Source organism: Protomyctophum parallelum, assembly GCF_964188405.1.
Source record: "Protomyctophum parallelum genome assembly, chromosome: 1".
NCBI lineage: Eukaryota > Metazoa > Chordata > Actinopteri > Myctophiformes > Myctophidae > Protomyctophum > Protomyctophum parallelum.
This window is the reverse complement of record NC_139697.1, coordinates 28,217,184-28,236,297: the sequence shown is the minus strand read 5'-3', so window position 1 is coordinate 28,236,297 and position 19,114 is coordinate 28,217,184. Positions and strand designations below refer to the sequence as shown.

Sequence of the window (19,114 nt, the reverse complement as noted above, 5' to 3'; positions counted from 1 at the left end):
CACACACTGTCTCACACACACACGCACACATCCCCTTGCTTCCCAGCCACACACAATTATGACTTTGTTTCTCGCTTTCTCCCTCTGCTATTTCTCATCTTTTATTCCTCTCTGAATAGAAACATCTCTCTCTCTCTCTCTCTCTCTCTCTCCCCCCCTTCTCTCTCTCTCCCCCCCTTCTCTCTCTCTCTCTCTCCCCGTGCCTCTGTCTTGTATTCTCTCCTCTCCTGTTCTGCGTTGACAGTTGTCTCTCTGAGAGAGAGAGAGAGGGAGGGAGGCCTCGCTGTGTGCAGACAAGAGGGGCTGACAGGCGGACTGAGCCTTAACACATTTAGACCTGATTCTACAAATGGCTTCTACATTTTCTGAAAAACCCCTATGTTTCTATGTCAGTGGTGCTCAAACTATTTCATGTCAAGGACCCCCAGAATTATATGTAACTGGCCGCCGACCCCCCCCCCCCCCACCCCCATTTGAGTTAAAAGCGTTCTCTGAAAGAATATAATATTCAAAGATTTGCACCACATTTTCACGATTTTTCAAAAACTCGCAGACCTATGAGCTTGTAGATCTGCTATTTTTCAACAGCTAAAGTATAACATAATGCTTTAAAACACCAAAAGGGCGTTCCCGTCCAGAGCGCGTTAACAATGGGACCGTGTGACAAGTGGTATTGAAATAACACGTGTCGCGATGCGACGCTGTGCAAACGTTAACGGAGCGCTGCATGCAGTCTGTCAGTCAACAGAACATGTGCAGCAGATGTGCTCGTGCTACCAGTCTGTACTTATTATAGCCAGGTGTCTTTTTCTCTTTCTAAAAGAATTCATCCCACGATTTTGCAACCCATTTTTTCCACCCAGTGTCAATTATCTAATCTAATGTAATCCTGGGCGCTACACTTCCTCTGGGGTGGGGGGGGGGGGGTCAGCTGACTGACTTAATGCTTCCTTCTATGCATGAGGAGTCCAAGCTGCTTCTTTTCACCTGACAGGGGAGAGTTTCTCCGGGCCGGGCGTAGCACGTGGAAGGTATTAGGGATGAACGCTGCCTATAGGACTGTGGTTCCCAAACTTTTTCATGTCAAGCACCCCCAAATTGACACTAATCAGCTCGCGGACACGGCCATTTGAAAGACTGTGGCTATCTGCACCTTTTAAGCATGTCTGCCACGTCACACGTTCCCATGTTCTCACAGAAGTTTGTGAATGAATCAAAGGAACAGACCAGAGCGCGTAGAAGCTGCCCCAGTGGCATGCACAGACATTTAGAGGGGCAGGTTTTCTTATTTATATATCAAAGGATTGTTGTAACATTTTGTATTTGTACATTACATATGATATAACCACGAGTGTCAACAACAGAGTGTGGAGGGATGGTCCACATACTGTACACTGTACAAAAAACATTACTGTCCAGAGGGCAAGGGCAGGTGGTGCTCTAGCACCCCCTAGTGTCTATCTGTGCACGGCACTGAGCTGCCCCCTGTCAGATGATGCGTGTGAGTCTAACGCGGTGCTACGTGCCGACTTTGACACGTTGTTTGTGACGTGACTGTTTTTTTTCCTATAATTTACGGAGGGTTGACACTTGACACAGGGTCGAGTGAACTCATTTACACTGTGTCAACACAGTGTAAAAGTGTGTGTGTGTGTATTGCACGTCCAGTGACGTCCTTGGAACTGTATGAAACATTTGAACGTTGCTTCATGACCTCTTGAAGTGATGATAGAACTGTGTTGACGGTGGGAAAACAAAGGAACCTTATTTCATTTTGGTTTGGTTGCACTGTTGGTGTGTGTGTGTGTGTGTGTGTGTGTGTATTTTCTTAGTTTTTTATGGTATTGTGTGTGAATTGTTAGCTTTTTAGTGTGTGTGTGTGTGTGTGTGTGTGTGTGTGTATTTTCTTAGTTTTTTATGGTATTGTGTGTGAATTGTTAGCTTTTTAGTGTGTGTGTGTGTGTGTGTGTGTGTGTGTGTGTGTGTGTGTGTGAGTGCAACCACTCCTATATAGACAGCTGTGTGTGTGTGTGTGTGTGTGTGTGTGTGTGTGTGTGTGTGTGAGTGCGTGTGCGTGTGTCAAATCAAACCCACTTTGATTTGAAAACATGTTGCATAATGAGCACTTTCACTTTTGGTACTTCAAGTACATTTTGATACCAATACCTTTGCACTTTGCGTACTCAAGTGTATAGATTTTTGAATTAGGGACTTATACTTGGATATAACAGAGCACCTCTAAAATTGCACCATTGATGCTTACACTTAAAGATGGACTGCCACAATCTTTGTATTTTTCCAGTTTTTCATGTGTCTATGTACAGTACTTCATTAGACACCCTGGAGTCGTTCTTATGTGCAGTGGTGTATAGAGCGTCGCAGTTCCACCCCCTCGAGAGACCCGGAAAATAAATCGCCGTTCATTTTCCTCATAGGCATTTCTTAAAGTATTTATTTAAAGACGGTTACGCCGCGGACAAAGCCAACTCGGATCGTGACAAATCATGACAATGAACACAATATTTTGGGCCGATCAAATCATTAGAAAGAAGAAAATAAAGGCAGGAGACAACACTATTTGTTTTGTTTTTCTTCTTATAAATTATTTGATCGGCCCAAAACATTGTGTTCATTGTCATGATTTGTCACGATCCAAGTTGGCTTTGTCCGCGGCGTAACCATCTTTAAATAAATACTTTAAGAAATGCCTATGGGACAAATGCATTGGGATTTATTTCCTGGGCCACTCGTTGTTCTGAAAGGGGGAGGGACTGCGACGCTCTATTAACTTTATATTTAGGGTTTCCTCCTGGAGGCTGAACCCTTGACAGTCAAACGGGCCAATGAAATAAACGGTAATATAGTGACATCACACTATCAGCCCCTCCCCTAACCCCTCCCCCTTTATCATACATCTACAGCTGTGGTTGCGGCTTCAGTTCAGGTGGATCACCACCCATCACCACCCACCAGGCATACTTAATGAAATGGTGGGCGTGCCCACATAAAAACAACATTTTTAACAAATACTGTAAACTTTTTTGAAAAAATAATACCTCCTTATATAACAATAAGACCTGATGATTTTAGGGTGGAAAACAATCACGGCACTCTTTAAGTAGGGACATTTCCACCACTGAGCGTCGTGTGCCGACCGGTGCAGTGTGGTCAGCCTCTAACCGCCGGCAGGGGGCCGGGCCGCCGCGGCACGCAGGGTCCTCCGGGCCATCTCCAGGGCTCCCTCCCGCGTCCCGTTGCCGCCGATGAAGCCTCCGGCGTGGACGAAGACGCAGCCTTTGATCCCGCTGAGCTCGGACAGCTCGCCGTCCCGCACGCCGCGCCACTCCTCGGGCAGGGGCAGCCTGTTCTGGAAGGTGTTGTTGGGCCCGGCGGGCACGCACTGGACCCTCCACCGCCCGCTCTGGTCCGGGTAGAGGACGAACTTGACGGGGGGCTCCACGCGGAGCTCCTTCTCCAGGGCGAACAGGTGCTCCCTCCACGGGCAGCCTCCCTGGGAGAACGCCACCACCTCCCCGCTGGGATCCACCCGGTGCCTCTCCCTCACAGCCGCCTCCACCACGGCGCGGGCCGGCAGCCAGCCGTTCTGGTAGAAGTCCACGCGGTCCAGAAACTCCTCCCCTACCAGCGCCATGGCCTTCCCGAAGCCCTCCTCGGTGTCCTGGCTCTCGCTGTTCCAGCGCGGGTTCAGGTGGCCAACGCGCGAGCTCATGGCGGTGGAGACGGCGAAGCGGGCCTCTCCGTCGTACTGTGAGATGCCGTTGTCTGTGGCGTCCACCTCCTCCACGAAGTTCTCGTACAGCTTGTCGTAGAGCACGTCGAGCCGCCCGTCGTCCTCCTTCAGCCGCGTCAACCGGGTGAGCAGCCGCCGGCCGAAGTGCACGTAGACGAGACCCGCCGAGCTCAGCTTGGTCACCCAGCGTTTCCCTGGACGTAGGCTCTGGAAGCTCTCCGCAAATGTCCTCTGGTGATGGTCGTAGCGATGCCTCTGCGGGTCAAACTCTCCTCCCACGTCCACCACTATGTCACACTTGGCCAGCCGGGCTGGGTCTCTGCTGCGGATTATTTCAGCGTCCTCGTACTCGGGCAGTTGACGCAGGAACCAACACGCCAAGACCTCGTCGCAGTGAAACGTTCCATCGTGGGTGCCGATCATCTTAACGCCGGGCATGTTGTTCTCTGTGCAGAGTCGCTCGTCAGACATGTGATCGTATCTGTGAGCGACTTGCTGCGGCTATAGACGGGGAATGGTTATTGGCGTGCACGTTTGAACGTAGCAACACGCTCACGAATCTACCTCTGTTCAAAAGAGCAGAGAGCTTTGTGAAATTTGATGCAATCATATACGGTCACATACATCAACGAGTTTATCCATCAGCATGGCACAGCAGGGGTGTGTAGAGCATCGCTAATGAGCCGTCACACATGCTGTGCGTGTGTGTACAGTATAATCAATGTATATTGTGTCCAAAACAGTTACTTTTCAGAGATGGTTTAGTCTAATAATCTTTGCATCCTGTATTTAAATTGGCTTAAGTGAGGAATGGTCGGCGGACCTCCGACGTCACTATGTCACTATGTCTCAATCCAAAGTTCCAAAACATATAAGAGTTGAGTTCCCAATGCATCTACAGTATGCCCAAATATGGAGTGTGTTCTCTAACCTCAATGTGTTGTCACAAACAAAACAAAACAAATCCTAATGTCTTATCTCTTATCTTATCATCGTACGTCATCATACATCATCTCATTCTGGCCAATCACAAAACTTTAGGAAACGGCAGCAAAACAAGGTTTGTGTTTACACTGACCCTCAAAGCTGGACATGGAGCCCCTCAAAAATCTAGTTAACACAAATGACTAGAACATGAACTAATAACTAAACAGAGTTTTTTCTATGCTGTGTTTGTACATGACGGACTGTATTTTAAATTGAAAGGTGTGTGTGTTTGACTGTGTGTGTGCGTGTGTGCGAGACTTGAGGGCATTTGCATGCGTATATACATGTGTAATGGTATGAATGTACTGTATACATGTGTGTGGGTGTTTATACATATAGGATGGATGTGTATGTGTGTGCTCTCTCGTGCCACTGCCTACCAAGTCATTATTCATATACAGTAAGTGCAGTCGTCTGCCATTGGCTTGTTTACACGACTACACACACACACACACACACACACACACACACACAATAAGTCCCCCCTCCGCCCCACCCCATTCTTCTCTACCTTATAGTATTAAGCGGTGAGTAATGACGTCTGACATCATCTCTCTAGCTAGTTTGTAGCGCCAGGCTAATTTGCCAGAACAATGTGATTGCATTAGCTGCTATTTGCCTCTCGGTCCTCCCATCACTGTCTCCTCTCCCTCAAAATACTCAATACTCTTCCCCTTTACTGTTGTCTTATCTTAGCTTTTTGTCTGTCCTTTCATCTGGTTGTTTTTTTTTCATTGTCCCATTAAGTGTTGATCGTAGAGTGGAAAACATGCAGAATGAAGAAGGAAGTTGTTGTTGTTGTTGTTTTCTCTCTCCTCTCCTCGTCTGTCTGTCTGTCTGTCTCAGTAAAACCTTTCAACTAGCTATGGTCTCTGTCATGTGCATCTATCTATATTTGTCAATTAATATGAGGGACCTTTTCAGGGCTGACCCTGACTGACCACACCCAAACACAAACTCATTGTGACTGAAGTGGATGTGGGAGTCCACACTTTATTTATAGAGCACATTTAAAACGACAGCATGGAACCAGCGTGCTGTATACACTCCGTAAACAAATATAAAATACTAAAACAAACGATGCACAGGGGGGAAAAACGCATATAAAGTGCAACACTGACACATTGCCTAACGGAACCCGTGGCTCTCCGTGTGACAGCCGGTACAAAGTGAGTTTTCGAACGTGATTTTTAACACAGGCAATGTTTGAGATGCTCAAACTATATGATCAAAACTACAGTATAATTACAACAGCAGTGGGCGATGAATGATGATACTGTATGTATGGTTGGGATCACTTTCAGAGATAAACAATTTAAACAAAGACGTTCCAAATAAAAATCCATTCCAATTTCACCAGGCCGAAGGCATGGGGAGAGAGTATGTTTTGCACTCCGTCTGTCCGTCTGTGTGTGTGTGTGTGTGTGTGTGTGTGTGTGTGTGTGTGTGTGTGTGTGTGTGTGTCCGTCCGTCCGTCCGTCTGTGGACAGCTAATCTCCGGCACCGTTGGCTTGATCGCAGCCACACTCTGCAGTGCACACACACTCCCTGGATACCAGAGCTGAACCTCTGCCCCAAGGTTTTCACATTGGCCTCTTATAGTGCCACCAGCTTGGTACACAGTCTCTCTAGACTAGAGCCATTCAACAAAGTCTTTCAGATTTTTCAGACTCCTGATTGGCTAATATTGGCTTCCAAAGTTCGCAGGAGTGCTCAGTTTCAAACAAAATGCCGCAAATCATGAACACATCGTGTGATTTCCGTGAAATAGTGCACGCACATTCCCACTAGGCCGAGGAAGAAATCCCACTGGAACATTGTCAACTCGGCCTCATGGTGGCGCTATAACTCAGTATATTTAGTCTTGGTTTTAGTCATCATAGCTTAGTTTTCATTAGGTTTCCATTTAGTTTTCCTCTGTGGAACAAAGGTAGTCGACGAACATTTTTCGTCTTAGTTTTAGTCGACGAATTCAACACTGCTCCACTGCCATGGTGCCGAGTGCAACAGAGATAGAGAAAGCAATGAAGTTCGAGAAATATTTAGTAAATCTCTCTCTCTAAGCCACCTTTTTCATGTGAGGTAAAATGATTATAGTAATGGCTGTCTGCCCTCCATCCATCCATCTATCCATCCAATCGTCTATACATCCATCCATCCATCCATCCATTCCTCCTCCCCTCCCTCCCTCCCCCTCTGTGTTCCCATCTCCATTCTGTACAGTCTGTTCTGTACATTAGTACCACCCCAGGGAGGGAAGTCCTCAGTCTCGCAGATTTAATACAATAACACCTCCAGTCTAAGTGCTGACTGCTGAGGGGGAGATACAGACGGAGAGAGATGGACAGAAAAGAGGGAGAGCGGATGGAGAGAGATATGGGGCAGAGGGTGACTCCATAATCACAGTGGTTACCTGCATATATAATAGGAACACAGCCTGTTGAAACGGCCTGTCACTCAAGGTAGTGGTGCCTCTAGAAAGGCCTAGCTCTTTTTTTTATTTTTTATTTAACCACCTGATTTTTTTCCCCGCACAAAATGCAGAGAGCAAGAGGAGAAAAACTGATTGTTTTATTTATTTATCCAAAATGACAGCACAGGCAGACTCTTCACATACTGAGCATGTCTGAAATATATGAAATAAATGATTCAGGTTCAGGTTTATTTGTCATATGTATAGATACAGAGTATAAATACAATGAAAATTATTTTGCTCAGAGCACTCTCAGTCTTATATACACAGGACAAAAACAAACAACTATAGTGCAAAGAAAAAGACAAAAACACAAAAAAGTGACAATACAGTGCAATACAGTTCAAGGTCAGTTGTTCAGCAGCCGGACTGCCTGGGGGAAGAAACTGTTACTGAGACGGGTGGTGCGAGATTTGATGCTCAGGTAGCGTTTTTTGGAAGGGAGTGGTTGGAACAGGGTATTTGCGGGATGGCTGGTGTCTTTTTTTCATACAACGCGTGGTGTAGATGTTGTGGAGAGGAGACTAGGTAGTTCTGTGCTGCTGATGATTTTAGCTGCTGTTTTAACGGTCCTCTGCAACCTTTTGATGAATTGAACAATGTGGACCCTGTTGTAAACAAGTGTAATGCTTAATTGGGTCGTCCACTCACAGTTGACAGTCTTTGTATTGAGTTTGTGCTTAAAATGTACTGTAAATTCTACAAACTGTTAATAAATATTTCAATCAATCAATCAATCAATCACCTGTTGCAGTCCTGAGAGGTCGTGTTACCGTACCACACTGTGATACAGCCAGTTAAGACACTTTCAATTATACAGTGATAAAAGTTCACTAGTCCTTTTGTACTTAAGCCACAGAAAGTACAGTCGCTGCTGCGCCTTCTTGAGGATGTACTCGGTGTTGAGTGACCATGTGAATGTGTCTGTGGATGTGTATGCCCAGGAATTTAAAGTTATCAACTACTGTATGTCGACAGATGACCCCTTGATGGATGGGGTGTGGATAACTTTGGACTTCCTAAAGTCTACAGTGATTTATTTGGTCTTATTGGTGTTAAGTGAGAGGTTGTTGTTATCGCACCATAGAGTTAGATCTTCTATCTCCCTCCTATAGGCCCTCTCATCACCGTCAGTTATTAATCCGATCACTGTGGTATCATCCGCAAATTTAATTATGCTGTTATTCCCACATCTGGCGACACAATCAAACGTAAACAAACTGTACAACAGAGGACTGAGGCAGCAGCCTTGGGGCTTAAACATGTAGCTATAGGTGTAATGTTAGTCCACAGAAGACATGTAAATATGAAATAAATGCTTAAACATGTAGCTATAGGTGTAATGGTATAGAGTCCACAGAAGTGAACCTTTCAAGCCTGTTTTCTCAACTCGCTGTTTCTCTGCAAGACATTACTCTATAAGCCATATCTCCAAAACTGGTGGGTCAAACTGAACAACCAGATATGTCAATTTGAAGCTATGATTCCCTGCTTTCATATGACATGAAAAAACTAAAATGAATAATAATCCAATGACTTTCTCCCATTCACACGGTGGGAAATTTGTTGAAAATGTACCCAAAATAGGGACACAGTTCAATGTTATCATACAGTAGCACTGCCACCAAATCACATTAGTGGCACACATACAGTCAGGGTTGGGAGGGTTACTTTTAAAAAGGAATCCCCTACAGTTACAAGTTACTTGCTAAAAAATGTAGTCAGTAACGTAATCCCGATTACTCCATTTAAAAAGTAACTACAAGTTACTTTCAGTTACTTTTCGATTACTTTTAAGTAAAACTCAATTTAATTAGATAATACAAGTTTTACCATTGATAGACAAGCATGTTGAGCCTATGAAATTAAGATAAGGACAACTGAAATATGGTTAAGGTAATTTCATTGTTAAGAATTTGACCTCTGAACAGTTACATTACTGTAGAGTCATTGTGTCAACTTATAACAGATCATAAGAAAAATGCATCTTGACCTACAGAACCATTTTGATTGTTTGATTGACAACAACCAACAACTTTGACAACCAACAACTTCATCCATGTGTGGTCAAAGTGGCAAATAAAAACTCTTTTTGACATTCCTGGCTGACACTCATTTAGATAGACATGGCATGAGTTTAAAACATTGACTAGACAGCAAAGACTAATTTATATAGTCTACAAATAACTCAGCCCTATACAATTATATTTATACCCCGTAGGCTACTCTTTAAATAAAAAGCCTCATTGTATTTGACCTAAAAGAGAAGACTGCGCTATTATTTATCCCTAATCCAATATATCATAATTATGCTCTCCTATCTAGTATCTCTGCAGTGTTGCCTGGTCTGATTATTATAAGCCACATTGGGCTTATTTTTCTGAAGTTGCTTGTAAATAATGGTAGAACGGTTGTGAGCTTGTAGATCGTCTATTTTCAAATAGCCAACATATATAAATATGCACATTGTTTAATGGACGATATATATAGCTTTGAAGTGCTCGTGTGGCCTTTTATAGTCGCTTCTTTTGGGCTTGTTTTCATAGACCTGGTTGCTTATTTCTCTCGCAAATTGGCAACACCGCCAGCAGCAGCCTCCACTGTGAGGATTTTACACAGAGTCAGGAGGTGCGCGCTGCGCTCAACTCCAATCCATTCCGTTTGGTGTTATAATAATTTATAACTTGTTTGTAAAATTAATGAGGGGAAGGGGAGAATGTAATCCTCATGTAACCCCCGTTACAACACCCCCGTTACTGTAATCCAGATTACACATTTTAAAATGTACTCTAAGACGTTACAGTTACGTTTTTTTTTTACTCTGATTACAGTAACGGATTACATGTAATCCGTTACTTCCCAACCCTGCATACAGTATAGGGCAGGGACCAGTCACCTGATTTTAACAATCAATAACAATCAATATTTCATGTCAAGGACCCCAACAAATGTATGTAATTGGCCGCCGACCCCCGTCTGAAAATATGTTGTTCCAGGGACCTCCCCAGAAGCAAAGATTTGAGTTAAAAGCGTTCGCTCTGAAGGAATATATACAGTATTCAAAGATTTGTGCTGCATTTTCACGATTTTTCAAAAATAGCAGAACTACAAGCTCGTAGCGTGGCACTCATATTTTTGTGCATGTTGAAAGTGGATTAAATGTCCCCTCCATATTTGTTTTTAATTCAACAACATCATAGCGATCATGAGTAGTTCTGTTGTTTATCATTATTCACTACACTATTTATGGCAATAATCCCAGCCACAAGTCGACATACAGTAAGCTACTATGAAGACTTTTATGAGGCTATGTATAACTAATCAAAACTTGGCTTTTCGTGTCAAACTGGTATATGATTTAGGACGTGCGTAATTCTGGACTGTCCTGAATATTTTTGGGACGTCTGGTCACCCTACAGCTATTTGAGACTATAAATCCCTGCAGGACAGATTCTTCGTCTAGAAATAAATGTACCTCTTATTATGAAAAATGGCTCTGAATGCCCTTCAGCATCATGGAGACTAGGGAATGGCTTATTTTAGTCAGTGTAAACTCACTATGTTTACGCATGTACTTTATAGGAATTATGCAAAACAACCAGAGGGGAGAAAGGTTTACTGTGTGCGTGCGTGCGGTCACCTCACCACACCTCAAACAGAAGCAAGGAGAATCCAGTCCAAGGTGTTTTTTGGCACCCACTCAGGCCCCTCTGGATGCTGTGATCAGGTAGTCATTAGGAGGACCTCTTTACGAGGAGTCCCGTTCAGCAGTCTCAGCTCTTAGTGAGATGAATGCGTTTGGCCTCCGGCTGTGCTGGGAAGCCCTCGTGGCGAGAGAGAGTCACCTATAGACACTTTATTATTACTCTTAACAACCAGGCTGTGTGATGAAGTGCTGGCCCCTCGCCCCCCCCACCGTCCACCCACGCTGTCCCACTGTGCTGCTCTGTCTCTCTCTGTCTCTTGTCTCTCTCTCTCTCTCTCTCTCTCTCTCTCTCTCTCTCTTATTCCCTCCGTTTCTCTGCTATATACTTCTTTCTCTGTGACTTTGCTTTCCCCCGATATATTCACGTTCAATCTCCTGCCACTGTCTTGTGTCGGTATTTGATCTCTCTCTTCATCAGTTTCTCCATATTTGATCTCTCTCTCTCTCTCTCTCTCTCTCTCTCTCTCTCTCTCTCTCTTTCTCTCTCTCTCTCTACTCTTTCTGTGTTCACAGTTTCTCTCATTTCAGAACAATATAGCTAAAGCATAACATAACACCAAAAGGGGTTCCCGCCCAAAATGGGTTAACTCCCCGCCGTTTTCTCTCATTCGCCGAGCTCCGTTCTTCTCTCTCTCTCTCTCTCCATATTTCTTGACACTTTTTCTTTCTCACTCCTCTCCATCACTCTCCTTTTTATTTTTCTGCCACTTAGCACAAATGTGGCGCGTAAAGATTGCACATTAAATTTGTCTCGGTGTGGTTGGTGCATTACTCTGAAAGCTAGAACAATATAAAACGTTTTCATCTAGAATTATTACACACATGAGTGCATACAAGTTCCTCCACCAACAACACTGCGAATGTTGTTCCAGGGAGCCCCCACAGAAGCAAATGGAATGATTTAGATCAAGAGTTATTAACGTTTTAAGATTTTCTGTCTCGTCGGCTAAACGGGGAGGGGGAACATTTTCGATGACGTCCCACTGTTGCGCAACAGACGCTCCCAGCCTGTGCAGCGATGTGATCGGTTTTGATATAGCAATAATCTCCGTCCTTTTGATCAATCTCCGCCCTGAGCCCTGGGCGTTACTAATTGAAAGGGCGGAGAACGTTGTCCTGTGCACAGCAGGGTGCTAATTAGTCTCATGTCCATCAGCTTGCACCTATAGTTTCTCCCGGTGGATCCTGCCGGGAGCTTCCTGCCTATGCCATATTAGAAAGCATAGGTGAGTTCCAGTCTATACTGGTTTGGGACCCGTTTGGGCAAAACGACGTCTGATCTCTGTTTTTGGTCTGGAGTCAAGAAGCACTGCTTTAAAAGGCTTATCATCAGTGGCTGCCATGCACTCTCACAGCAGCCAGACTGTCAGTGGTGATTGATGGCCACTTACTGTATATACTGTACTGTACACTCAGAGAGAGAGAGAGCAGGCTAATAGCCCACCATGATAAACTAGTTTGACTTTACATGGGGGTAAGAGCAGTTCTCAGTCTTAATGTAGCAACCTACAGATGGGCCTTGACTGAGAGGCGTTTGGTAGCATAGTATATAATGACCTCATATACGTTGACTCTGTGATTCTGAACCTTTTCAATTTCAAGGACTTCCAGTTTATCCCATTCTATAGGCGGGAACCCCTTTTATTGTTTAAAGCATTATGTTATACTTTAGCTATTGAAAGTCGACACTCGACAGTCAAACGGGCCAATGAAATAAAAAGTAATATAGTGACATCACACTATCAGCCCTTCCCCTAACCCCTCCCTCTTTATCATACAACTACAGCTGTGGGTGCGGCTTCAGTTCAGGTGGATCACCACCCATCACCACCCACCAGGCAAACCAGGCATACTTAATGAACTGGTGGGCGTGCCCACATAAATACATGATTTTAACAAATAATGTACACTTTTTGGAAAAAGTTCTTCCTCCTTATATTATAATAATACCTGGTGATCATGTTTTAGGGTGGAAAAAAATCATAGCACTCCATCTTGGAGAAAAAAAAACCCACTGAAAGTTTTTTGTGATTGATACAGAATGAGGAGAGAACACTGCAGCTTGAGGGGGTGGAAGGTGTGTGTGTGTGTGTGTGTGTGTGTGTGTGTGTGTGTGTGTGTGTGTGTGTGTGTGCGTGTGCATGAGAGGTGTTTGTGCACATGCACAGAGGACTGAGAGGATTGTGTGTATGTGCATGGAGGTGTGCACATACAGTACACAGACATGTGTTTGACAGCACAGGTTTCATAACAGAGGTGCCTGCTGCTGCAGGTCACCCTGACTGATGGGCACACACACACACACACACACACACACCAGGATTGCTTATTTCTTTCCCGTGGATGTCTTTGGAGCTCTCTCTCTCTCTCTCTCTGTCTGTCTGCATGGGTGATCTAATGGCCTGTACTGTACTGTACTGTACTGTACTGTATGTGTTGTTGTGACATTTCTTGATGCACAAATAATTCTCTCTCTGTGCGTTCAGTACACGCAGAGCATTCTGCAACTCCATCTTCTTCATAGTGGTAAGGTTTCACTTTACCTCATCAAATCATCACCTTTTTTTGTGCGTGCGTGTGTGCGTGCGTGCGTGTGTGCATGCGTCTGAAAAAAAGGTGTTGATTTGATGAGGTAAAGTGAAACCATACCACTCTGAAGAAGGTTGGAGTTGCAGAATGCACGCACGCACGCATGCACGCACGTACATATACAGCTAGCACACTCCACCTCTATACTCACAAATCCATCTGTCTCTTTCAGTGTTGACTAGTGTTGTTGATTGATTCCTGCTGGAATCACACACACACACACACACACACACACACACACACACACACACACACGCACACACACATGAAATCATTAATGCCCAGAGCTGCCAGATTTGCGAAGGCCAGTATTTTTAGATTGCGTTGGCTGTGGGGTCATGGTTGTTCTCTCTCTATCTCTCTGTGTGTTTCTAGCCTCCATCAAATTGTCTTCTGTAAAACTGAATGGATTCTTTGGTTAAAAAACCAAAACAATGAGGTTATTGAGGTTATTCTATGAGTATGGTGTCCTCTCCTCTGGGAATCTCAGCAACTGCATTAATTAAGTTATTACAAATAATCACACACACACACACACACACACACACACACACTGCACACACACACTCTCTCTCACACACACACACACACCTCACACACACACACACACACACACACACACACACACACACACTCTCTCTCTCTCTCTTTTTTAGCGGCTTTGTGATGAGCTGAGGACACGCTGGCCCTGTCTGGTCGCTGATTCTATCCTGTTGTATAAATGAAATGTTTACCGATGATGAATTATTGAAATGCCCGTTCTCCAATACTCCTCCGGTCCTCTCCTCTCCTCTCCTCTCCCTCATATCCTCTCCTCTCCATCTTCTCCTCCCCTGTTCTCTCCATCTTTAGCTATTGGAAAAAATAGCAGACCTACAGGCTCGTAGCGCGGCACTCAGTGCCGCGAAAATATTTTTGAAAAATCGTGAAAATGTGGCGCAAATTTGGAATAACATTTTTAACTCAAGTTTTTGCTTCTGGGTGGGTCCCTGGAACAACATATTTTTACAAGCGGGTCGGAGGCCAAATACATATAATTTTTGGGGGTCCTTGACATGGAATAGTTTGAGCACCACTGACATAGAAACATAGGCTTTTTCAGAAAACTGTCATGATTTAGAAGCCTTTTTATTTTATTTGAATCAGCCTCAGGTCTTAATGCAGTAAAAGATGACATCAGGCCCCCCTGGGAGCACGCTGTCCGATACCATCCCACCACACGGCCTCCATTCATCACCCTGGGCTTATCGTTGACAACCCTGCATGCCCCACGCTCTCCCTGTCCCTAGCCTGTCACACTGTGTGTGTGTGTGTGTGTGTGTGTGTGTGTGTGTGTGTGTGTGTGTGTGTGTGTTCTAGAGGGGTGTGTGTGTGTACATGCACAGAGGACTGAGAGGAAGGTGTGCACGTACACAGACGTGTGTGTGTGTGTGTACGTGTGCACACGTGCATGTGCTGTTTCAGTTGAATGCTAAAGCAGGGTAGCTACTAATCGAATAGTGGGACAACTGCTAATTTGGTGATCATTTGTTGTGCTAATCTGAAGCTCTCTCTCTTCTGCACCGTGTTCTTTAGTATCGATATTAACTATTGGTCCATTTACTCACGAGGCCCCTCCCCCTCCCTTGACATTTTCCATTGGCTCAGGCAGAGCGTCACGTGACTTTCAGTTCCAGATCAAACTCGCAATGAATAATAATATGAGTGAGTGAGTCTGCTCTCTCTCTCTCTCTCTCTCTCTCTCTCTCTGTTTTCTTTTCTTCCATGTCAATCTAGAACTGCAGCCAAGGACGCTTTCCCATAACCTTTGCAGACCTGGTTGTGCGTCTGTAAGCGGTTGAATATTTGTGTTTTTTGTGTGTGTGTGTGTGTGTGTGTCTGTCTCTCTTATAATGAGACACACACACACACACACACACACACACACACACACACACACACACACACACACACACGGCTCATTTCACTGGCCCCTGGGAGATGTGTAGGAACTATTTCCTGTTTAGGGTTGGCGAGTTGGGGACAGATTATGACGTAACGTCGACGGTGGTCTTCCTGTGTGTTTGCGTTGCAGTCTGGAAACTTAAGACGAGTAGTTGTTTTCCATAGTTCATTTGTTATGGTTAATATATTAACGCCTCCAATCAGTCGCCCGGTCTGTGCCACACAACGCACCACCAGGCACTCACCTCACCTGCTTAGAACTAGACCACAATAAATAATCATACATGTACGTGGCAATCTGCTGAGGGTGTTGCCTATAATTTTGTGCGTGCGTGTGTGTGCGTGCGTGCATGCGCGTTCTTGAGCCAGTACTGTGTGCACACAAACACAATATGTGTGAGATCCATCCGCTTAGCGAGGTGTTACATTTGCTCTATTTTTACAGAGTGTATTCACACTTCTAAACAGTCACTGGGATGCACATCCTGCCTGCTGCCAATACTCTATACTGTTTTGTGTCTATGGCTGCCTCCACCAGTGATTGCCGGCAGTCAGAGGTGTTGTGTTTTCGGCTTCGTCCGTCCGTCCGTCCGACTGTCTGTCTGTCTGTCCGTCCATCCGTGCCATTCTCGTGACTGTAATATCTCAGGAACAACCCTGGGGGGCAAATTCATTACTTCTTCTGGCACAAATGTCCACATGTATGGACTCGAGGTTGAACTGATTTACATTTTGGTGGTGAAAAGGTCAAAGGACCAGGTCACTGTGACCTCACAAGGCTGCTCATTAAACTCCTTCAGTCTTCATATTCGCTAGTATACTAATGAGTCCAGAACAGTGGTTCCCAAAGTGGGGTCCTTGAGGGAGTTCCAGGGGGACCCCCGCTAAATGATAGTTTGGAACCAAATGGACCCTTATGGGTCTAACTCTGAGAGTGGGTCCGTTTGGTTCCATTTGTACACTCTCAGAGTTAAATTAACATTGATTTTACAATATAAATGGGGGTCCCTGAGATAGAAATTCCATTAAATGGGGTCTGTACTCTGTAGACTAATGCATGTCAAACTGGGGGTCCTTGACATGAAAAAGTTGAGAACCACTGGTCTAGAAGACAAATAGTTGGCGGAGGATAGTGGAATAAAGTGTACAGAAAGTGTTAAAATTATGTTTTTTTATGGTTTAAGTATACCTGTTTTTCACCTTAGCACCACCCACCTGTCCTGAACTTAAGCCTCGTCCACAGCTATGATAATGGGGGAGGGGTTAGGGTTATGAATGATGTCACGAAAATGCTGTATCCTCGATTGAGCCTTTAGTCTCGAAGGCTATCAGCTTTCAGGAAGAAACCAAAAAATCAGACCCGTATGAAGTGAGTGGTGCTGTGCTGTGCTGTACTGTACAAGCCCTCCTCCCTGGCCTGTGTGTGTCTGTGTGTTAGGCTGTGCAACAGTGACACTTGGTGGTGAACAAACGCTATTTCCGTTCTCGGACACAGCCAGTGGTTGCACCACTCAAAAATACACAGGGAAGACATATTTGAATATTCTAATCACACCTGGGGGTCTATTAGAGTAATGTTAACTCCATAGTCACATACAAAACACCTGGGGGTCTATTAGAGTAATGTTAACTCCATAGACACATACAAAACACCTGGGGGTCTATTAGAGTAATGTTAACTCCATAGACACATACAAAACAGAAAAAGTACAAAAATCACGGCACTCCATATTTAAGTAAACAAAATAAGGATCAAAACATGCTTGTTTGTGGGTGTGTTGCTGTTAAATCTGGCAGTGTGGGAAATGTATTTATTTAATTTCTACCGGCCGCGGAGTGCGCACATGATGCGTTAATTAATTAATGACTTTAATGCAAATTCATTTTCAGGAAGGAACAATAATTCACAGATGGAACAGAGAAATTGAGTGAAAGTACATGTTTGCCTCCAGTTGAACTCGCCTCCTCCCCACACACCTTTCATGAAGACAAGTTAGACAACACACACACACACACACACACACACACGTGCATTCAATGACAAAAGCAGCCATGCTACTAGTTTGGGGTCCACCTATGCTTTCTAACTTTAGCTATTGAAAAATATTTTTGAAACATTGTGAAAATGTGGTGCAAAACTTTGAATATAATCTTCCAGGTTGAACGTTTTTAACTCATATCTTTGCTTCTGGGGGAGGTCCCTGGAACAACATATTTTCAGATGGGGGGTCGGCGGCCAATTAAAATTATGGGGGTCCTTGACATGAAATATTGAGCACCACACCACAGACATAGAAACATACGGTAGTTATTTCAGAAAACTGACATGATGATTTATAGAAGTTTTTTTTTTTTCATGTTGAAGAAGTGGATAAGTTGATACATCGTCCTCGGGGCCATTTGTACAATAACATGATGAGTGTAATACGCATACAAATTACACGGAACAAAGATCCGTGCCATGATCGGTATGCACAACTCGATGACCTCTCCACATTACTGTGCAGCTGCAGGCGTACGCATTATTTTTTCTGGACGAGTGGTTTTGTGACAGATTCTCCACGTCACGACAGATTACTACTCACTCAGTCGGTGTTTTGACTGAGACACATTTAACCCGTTCATTGGTTTTTTAATTGCTTTACAGTAACTGTCACTAGTTTGAGTCCCAGGCAAAACGTTGAATTTCCCTTTTCCCTTTTTGGGTCTCGAGCTAAAAGGTTTGGGAACTAACTACTGCTTTTAGACCAACCCTCACCTAATCTGTTAGGTATATAAGATGTTTCTGTTGTTATTTATTTGCTACAAATGTTGTCCGAAGTCCTCTTATGATGCCTTAATCACAGCTTTTTACTGCATTAATACTGTATTAATTATTGTGTGTGTGTGTGTGTGTGTGTGTGTGTGTGTGTGTATGTGTGTGTGCTTCAAGGTTGACTGAATTGCAAACATATTGAGGTGAAGGATGCGCACACACACACACACACACACACACACACACACACACACACACACACAGCCCTTTATTCCTTCTCCTAATGTACCTGAAGACACACGTCCTTACAGAGAGACATACTGTAAAAAGCTCACTTAGTTCTGAGGTTATGAAGGTTATGAAGGCCAAGGGCAATAAATGTGTTTCTTCACTGAGATACTGCACCGTATACAGAATGTTTGACGGGAAAAAATATGGTGATATTGTTTTGAGTCTAGTGTGTGTGTGTGTGTGTGTGTGTGTGTGTGTGTGTGCGCGCGCACAGTGCAGTACTAATGCCATTCATTTATGACCACCGTGAACTCGAGAACCTGGCTACTGTTGATGACATTTTATCTATTTGCAGCAGTGGGGTACGCACACACACATGCGCACACGCACGCGCGCAGCGTAGTGTGAGGCGCAGCAGGGGTTGCATCTCTGCAGATGGTGAATCCGCCCACACAGTTATACAATGTGGATTGTATAACAAAAGGAGAACAGACAGACAGGCCTCTCCTCCATGGGTAACGTACTGTATGTAACAAACGTGCACGTGTACGGTACATGCCCGCGCACACACACACATTCACAAACTACTTTTATCTAGCCTACATGAACACTGTGTACAGTGCACACTGTCGTCGTCAGACAGACAGACAGACAGAGTGTTCAGTCACCCAACGGGCC

The 19,114-nt window shown here is 44.4% G+C and overlaps 2 protein-coding genes across 2 annotated transcripts in view; one reads left to right on the top strand and one right to left on the bottom strand.

Moving 5' to 3' along the window:
* atxn1a (ataxin 1a) overlaps positions 1 to 19,114 on the top strand; it is a 161,894-nt gene that overhangs the window by 46,999 nt on the left and 95,781 nt on the right. The gene's annotated exons all lie outside the window — the stretch shown is intronic.
* On the bottom strand, positions 3,176 to 4,219 carry LOC310865485 (MYG1 exonuclease-like; the record flags this gene model as incomplete). Its single annotated transcript, XM_083774629.1, has 1 exon — positions 3,176 to 4,219. Exon 1 carries the CDS (start codon positions 4,187 to 4,189, stop codon positions 3,176 to 3,178), a length of 1,014 nt encoding a protein of 337 aa, XP_083630755.1. The 5' UTR covers positions 4,190 to 4,219.